The 7,690-nt window shown below is 39.4% G+C and overlaps 1 protein-coding gene across 1 annotated transcript; it reads left to right on the forward strand.

Annotated features, from left to right (window-relative positions):
- The first annotated feature begins 1,137 nt into the window (after positions 1-1,137).
- Positions 1,138-6,918, forward strand: fgl1 (fibrinogen-like 1). Its single transcript, XM_017423121.3, has 7 exons — positions 1,138-1,316; positions 2,951-3,119; positions 3,206-3,365; positions 3,589-3,677; positions 5,044-5,132; positions 5,833-6,020; positions 6,103-6,918. Exons 1-7 carry the CDS (start codon positions 1,254-1,256, stop codon positions 6,293-6,295), a joined length of 951 nt encoding a protein of 316 aa, XP_017278610.1. The 5' UTR covers positions 1,138-1,253; the 3' UTR covers positions 6,296-6,918.
- Positions 6,919-7,690: the final 772 nt, after the last annotated feature.

The following is a 7,690-nucleotide window of genomic DNA, read 5'->3' on the forward strand; positions in this document are numbered from 1 at the left end:
TGACTTAGAAGCCAACAATATATAGTTTGAATTTCTGTATGATCAGGTTTTTGTTGATGGCTTTTTAAAAAAAAAATCTGTTTTAATGTTAAAAAATTCATTTAAAAGCGGAATGAGGCATAAGAAATGACAGCTAATGATGAGCTTTTTGAAGTTTGATCTATTTGTCTGTGTTCATTAAAGTATGTTTGCTCTAAATTCTGAATAATCTGTAACTGGGAGAAGGTAATCAATATTTCTATATGAATGATTTGACATAATACATCTAAAACCAAGGTTAATATATGTAACTTTTAATAAATATTGATCGTGATCGGCCCTTGGCCAGGACCAAATTTTTAATTTTGGCCCCCTTGCGTCACTGGGTTTGACACCCCTGCTCTGGCAAAATGCATCAGGGAACTCGATCATAAGCCTTCTCCAGATCCACAAAACATACATGGAGTGGACAGTAAAAGTCCCATGATGCCGTCTGTGATGCTGCGAAGGTGTAGATCACGCCCTCTGTTTTTTGATCTGGACAGACTGGTCCGAGCCTTCCGTTTCCCTTTTTAGGAACAGAGCAGCTTACCTAAAAGCTATTTTTATAGAACAATTGTAAATATGCATGAAGATAGTGGTTATTTTTCAAATACTTTACCCAAAAAGTCTTTCATACAAAGCTGAGTTTCTCCTCTTCTGTGTGAAATTAGTAACAGCATTATGATGCAATCAGTTTTTCCTGAACACACATGAAAGAAAATTGCCCTTTTCTGTTCTCCATCCCCCTGTAAAAGACGACCTTCAGTGGCATTTAGCCACTTCATAATGAAGTAACCTGATCTGCTAATCAGTGAAACGACTCCTTGAGTCTGTTAGTGACACTCACAAAGACGGATGGACAAATAGGAGCTCAGACATGATGGTCTGGGAGAAAAATAGAATGAGCAGCTCCAAAACAGCACAGATTTTCAAAAGGAAAAGAGATTTTCGAAAGGAAAATCTGTGGGACATAAAAAAGGTTGAGCTCCATATTATGTCTTTTTTTTTTGTTTTTCAGATTGTGTGGCTGCTTTGGGTACATCTGTTTTGAACCCTCCCTGAATATTTGGTGCATTTTACTGCCGTAGAGAATCAAGCATTTTTGTCTGGTATTTCTCCTCCTCTGAGGCAGCTCCTGGCCAAATATCAGGCAGAGACAACCTAACTCTGACAAAGCAAAAGGCTTGTTTATCGACTTCTAATGTTGTGATTTACAAAGAAGAAATAGAAGAATGAGGATGATGCAGATGATCATAGGACTCATGATCATAGCAGATGTTACCTGGTCCCTGAATGTAAGTACCGTACATGGATTTCGTCAACTTAGCAAAGAATTAGTCAAGCAGGCTGCTACGTCTTCAATGGTAACATTTGTGATATAGTGAATAAGTAGGTTCTAACTTGTTTGAATATATACTTTTTGTTTTTCAATCTGTAAATGTTTTAGTCATCTAAGACTCTTAGTCATAGAGCAATGGAGCTGACATACGTACTGAATGTCAGAATGAAGGACTGTAGTTCCAGCAATAATAACGTATTATTTTTCAGTCTGTCAGAAGTCCACGATCAGTGTATAAAGACCTCTACACAGAGGATAACGGACCTGGGACGACTTAAAAAAAAAGAACGTGGATGGTCTTTGCAGGGTCTTGGCGAGGTATTCAGGCTTGCTGACGTGGCGGCAGCGTGTCGGGATATTGGGTGGAGTGCAGTGGCAGCAGCAGCGTTATCCAGGATAAGGAGCTTGGACAATGAACATTCAAAGCAGGACAGACTACACAGACCTCGTGACTATGCTATGGCCCCATCATGCCCACACGGGACGTTAACATTGTGCCAGGATGGCATGATCTAGCGGAGGGGTGTCAAACTCCAGGCCTCGAGGGCCACTTGTCCTGGAAGTTTTAGATTTTCCTGCTCCAACACACCTGATTCAAATGGTTTAACTGCCTCCTTACCAAATCATCAGGTTCTCCAGAAGCATGTCCATAAGTCATCCATTTAAACCAGTTTTTTTTAAAGCAAGAACACATCTTGCAGGACCATGCAGGAGAACGGTCCTAGAGGAAAGGAGTTTGACACATGGCATTCATGGGGAAGTCTCTACAATTTCTCAAAACAAGTTAAAAAAAATTTGTGCCACAGATTTTTCTCTCTATAGTCACAGAGTTGGTGCAGGCATATCAAACCTTTCTCAGTTTAGTTTTTGTAATGCTACAGCATCAGGGCTGTATTTTAACCCTCCCCATGGCCTTCAGGTCAAATTGACCCGAAAGTACAAGGGCTTCTCTACCTCTCTTTGTCTCTCTCCTTCTTTTTTGAGGGCTTCAGAAGGGTCAACACCTGCACAGGGGCTCTCCTCTGACAAAACCAACAGAAGCTTTGTCCCTGAACACCTAGGTCTAAAAGCCACGTTGATAATAAATAAGTGATTAAAATTACTGGTCCAAATCTGCTTATCTTCATTTCAAAGTGACTCCAGTAGACAAATCATAAATGTGGGGTCAGCTGCCAAGGTGGGTACAAAGTGGACTGATACAGATACAAGTTGGGTTTGATGTGTTCAAAGATCAGCAATGAAATCATGTGTGTGGCCAGAAATTATTGAAATAAAACTTATTTAAACTGAATTAAGGATTTTGCCAGGGAGGATCAAGGCAAGCAGACACAATGTGGTTTTCCTTATTTTCATAATCAGCCTTTTGCATCCTTGAATTTATAATAATTTTCAACATACATCACCTCCTGGTTACATCCTATTGTGAGATGCTACATTTTTTAAAAGCTTTAGGAACATTTCATCAAGGTGATTCAGTTTTGTATTTTACATTATATTGCGCTTCAGGCATATTTTGCTGAAAAGGAATGATTAAACTGGAATCCATGTGAACACAAATAAAAGAAACAAGGTGTGTGTGTATGTGTGTAGGCGTCAGACAGTTGCCAAGAGGAGCTGGCTCGTTTGCAGGAACAGGAGAAGCTTCTGAAGGGCCAGCTTCAGAAACAAGAGCTCCTCCTACGCAGACTACGGCTGCTGAACCAGCCAGGCAGCAGACAGGATGCTCCAGTCGACCAGATCCAGGACACACAGCTCACAGGTCAGGGCCACGGCCTCTGGACTGCTGTAGAACAGATACCCAGGTTTACAAGGTGTTGTTCATAAACGGTAATATTTGTGTGTCAGACTGCGCGCAGGTCTTCACTTCTGGCTTCAAACAGAGTGGTCTGTACACAATCAAACCCAGCGACAGCCCCTCTCCGGTCAAAGTCTACTGTGATATGACTGAAGGAGGAGGTTGGACGGTCATACAGAGACGGGTCAACGGGACCGAGATGTTCAACAGGTGTGTCTGAAACACATGACATCACTTTGAAGTACTTTCATTAACTCAAACATAAATTATCTATCTATCTATCTATCTATCTATCTATCTATCTATCTATCTATCTATCTATCTATCTATCTATCTATCTATCTATCTATCTATCTATCTATCTATCTATCTATCTATCTATCTATCTATCTATCTATCTATCTATCTATCTATCTATCTATCTATCTATCAGGTCGTGGTCAGAGTATAAAGACGGTTTTGGAGACATGAATGCAGAATTTTGGCTTGGAAATGACAATCTGCATCGGATCACAACACAAGGTAAGTTTTGTCTTACAAAATATATCTTTTTATGTTTCTCTAACTATAGACTAGACATGAAAAATACAAATGTTGGTCTAAATGTTTTTTGTGAGCACAAAGTCAGCTGTAGCATTTGTCTGCAGGACGTAGTGCTGCCATCAAGTGGTTGACAAAAACAGTTGCTGCCTCAAAAGGATATTTCAGGCATTTTCAAAATGTTACTATGAACAGTTAATATCTTATCTGCTTTTTGAACAGTCTTCGATCAGAAAAATAAAGTTTAATTCTGACTGAACTAACAAGCCAATGTTTCGTCTGAGGAGAACCAAGATCAAAATGGTTTTCTTCAAACAACTACAGTCTTCAAAATTTCCTAGTTTAATTCTAGGTGAATGCTATTAGTTTTTGTCATTTTCTCAATCCAATGGTATCTACGTGGAATTTTGTGGGTATTTTCACATACAAATAACAGCAGCAGGAGCTAGCTGTAAGCCTTCTGGAGCAGCTTGAGACAACCTTTTTGCAGGAAATTCATGATACGTTTGCCAAAATAACCATAATGCAAAATTGACGGCCATGTAAAGGTTAAATCACAACTTTTGCATAAGCCGAAATCAGATTTAGAAGATTGGAGCTGTTGTAACATCCCCAGATCAGCTTTGGAAGTGGGTCTGCTTTGAATAGCCAGCATTAGCTTGTCAACACAGTCCAAACCGACCCACTTTCAAGGCAGATTTTGTCTTGACACAGCACATTTTTTTTAAATATCATATCATCTTTGTGCAAAAACTATTATTTGAACCTTCACATCACTGTCAATTTTACATTACATGGTTATTTCTACAAAAATATTTTGCTGTTCCTGCCCGAATTTGCTCAAACGTGGCAAAAAAGTGACAGCTAGCTGCTGCTGTTGCTATTTGTGATGGTAAATAATCAGATAATTCAATGTAAATATCTGTGAAATGTGAACTTGAGGGCAGTGAAAAGGTCTACGAAATACAGTTTACATTAAGTGTTTTCAACTTTTTGAGACTGGAGTTGTTTTGACGTAGCAGTAATCCACTTTGAACTTAGATCCATTCAAGCTAGCCGTTAGCTTGTCAGTGCAGTCAGGTTCACGCTCGTCTATACAACTATATCTTTTTAAACTGAGTTGTTTTCAGTTTATATATACTGTATTTTTCTTTGTCCACATATTCTAACAAACATGCTAAAATACCCCTGTTGTGCCACTAGATGGCAAGAACATTCTCAGATTTTTACCACGAAACCCCATCTCAAAAATGGCCACAATTCTCCTTGAAAGAAAACTGGTGGTATTTATCTATTGTGTTGTGTCTGAATGTAAATTTTACTTCTGTTTGTTTTGTCTTTTTTTTAGGACATTATTCCCTGAAAATCAACTTGGAGGACTTTGAAGGCCACCAGCGCTATGCTGAGTACAAGAACTTCAGAGTTGCAAATGAAAAGGTGGAAATCCTGAACAGCTGCTAAAGTTTAAACAAAATTGGTGATATTTGCAGAATTTTTAAGAGATAAAAAGTCAATTTTTTAATATAAAGGCTTTTTTTTCTAACCTCAACATTTAATCTTTTCATTGCCTCGTTTTGAAAGGCAGACGATCATTGCCTGTATCTACGTTCATTTGTCTGTTAGCAAAAGATCTCCTGAACAAACAAACTCAGAAAGTAATCATTGAATGCACATCTACAACTGGTTGAATTTTAGAATCAAACCAATTCAAGGTGGCTGCTGCAGCTAATCAATCCTTGCAAACAGACATATGGCTATAATTCAGTCAGTTTTACAGATATTGACCCAAACGTCGGGGCGGTAGTAGCTGAGAGTCGTTCCCAGCACATACTATGAGCACTAACTGATTGGGTGAGATCTTTGTTTAAAACTTTGGCACACAAGGCAGCATTAAATCAAAGAATGCTACTTCTATTCTCTGCTTGTCCTCATACATCATCCCCTTTTTTAAACACTTTTAGCTTTTTAGAGATGTGTGATACAGGATAGTCTCTATGATAAAATGATTAGAATGTCAACAAGTCAAAATGCGGATTTTTGTTTTGGGTCCAGTGTTTTTTTTTTTTGAACTTTAGCAGAAAAATGCTCAAACTCATCCAAGTCCCCGCTGTAATTCTGTCCTCACTTGCGTCTTCAGGATCACTACCGTCTAAGCTTTGGAGCGTTCGAAGGGACGGCTGGGGACGCTTTGTCTGGAGGCCGTCAGCTGGCTGAGTCACAATGGTCCAGTCACCAGGGCATGAGGTTCAGCACCTACGATCAGGACAACGACAACTACAATGGAAACTGCGCTCAGGAAGACAAAGGAGGCTGGTGGTTCAACAAGTACGGAGGATCAGTTCGTCCTGCCAACTATCAAACCCAGTTACTGGAGTTAATAAACAAAAACGTTTTCCGCTTCCTCTAGGTGTCACTCAGCCCATCTCAACGGTGTGTACTATCCCACCGGGCAGTACAGCAGTTCAACAGATGATGGCGTAGTCTGGTACCCTTGGAAAGGCTGGTGGTACTCGCTGAAGACCACCATTATGAAGCTGAGACCTGTCGACTACAAAATGGATCTTCTGGATGACCCTGTTCCCCGCAGGCCACCATCCTAGATGAAACATTAGCTTAGCTTTGGGCAGACTCTGACAGATTCTGGCAAATAAATATGCTTTGCTATCTTGTTAATCTGGTGGGAGCAAAGTAGAACGATCCCAAGCTTTAACCAAGCAGAATAACTGAAGAGGTTAACTGTGAAAGTGTAAACTATTATAGGAAGAAGGACATATGAGGGATAAACATTAGGACGTGTGAAGCAATTTTTCTAGATGTGAATGTTGCAAGAGGAAGTGCACACACAGCTGTCTGCTTTAAAGGAGAAAAGGGAAATCTGATGTCAGTGTGTGTGTGTGTGTGTCAGACATGAGCAGAAACGTTGGTGCACACTGAAATAAGTCACTGTAATTGACTGACACAAAAAGTATTTTACCTTCTTTACAATAACACAATAATGACACACTATGAGCTGGGATCGCTCCTGGACACTCCTCTTAATATTATAAAAACAGCATGTGCATATGCAGATAAATGTGCTTCAAAAAAAAAAAGAAAAAAGAATGAAAGTAAAAGAAAGGTCTGTGAGATTTATTAAAGAAAAAAGTCCCGCACTCAAACAGATTCATTAATGTCTGAGGCTTGAGATGTCCTGAACAGCAATAAAACATTTTGTTGACGTTTACTGACATTTTCTTTTTCACCTAAACACTTATGAACTATCTGTATGCCTAATATATGATTGGTTACCGTGGCTCAAGAAAGAAAATGAAACACCTTCTGCTTACAGTACGAAGAAGAAAGGTTTAGCCATTTTCGTCAAACCTTGAAGTTTAATAAATGTGGTGCAATGGTTCGTGAGATATTTTGCTAACAGTCTACTGCAAATAGTTAAGAATAAATAAGATAAGGAATCCGAATATATGCTGGGATCGGTAGCTGTAAAAAATGACATGACACAAATGTCTGCCACTCAGTGACAAAAAATCTGCACACAAGGAAAAAGTGCATTGCTGCAAATGATCAGTTTAATGCTCCTAACTTTACTTTGAGATTATTAAGTCTTCGGGAATAAATAATGACCTCGACCCACTAAACGTCACATTGTTTCTTAAAACATATGAATGTTTTTAAGGAATTGATAAGTGTTATATTATCTGGTAGTCATGGCTGGATGGTGGTGTTATCATTGCTTTAAGTAAGAACATTGGTTTGTATTGACACTTAATGGCGCCTTTGTGTTCAGCTGTCTGAGAGAAAAAAACAAAACAGAAATCTGTCGTCACAGAAACGATGCACAAGCTTTTTATCTGTTAGTGCGCTTGATTAACTCACACGCGTAGCTGCCGTGTTGGGCGGCGCTTCTCCCAAAGAATCGATCACTTACGTTCAGACGAGAGCCCCGCCCTCCCAAAGTGTGGGAAGAGTTACAACATATGCAACGCCAGCAGCTACCG

Source organism: Kryptolebias marmoratus, linkage group LG9, assembly GCF_001649575.2.
Source record: "Kryptolebias marmoratus isolate JLee-2015 linkage group LG9, ASM164957v2, whole genome shotgun sequence".
NCBI classification, from domain to species: domain Eukaryota; kingdom Metazoa; phylum Chordata; class Actinopteri; order Cyprinodontiformes; family Rivulidae; genus Kryptolebias; species Kryptolebias marmoratus.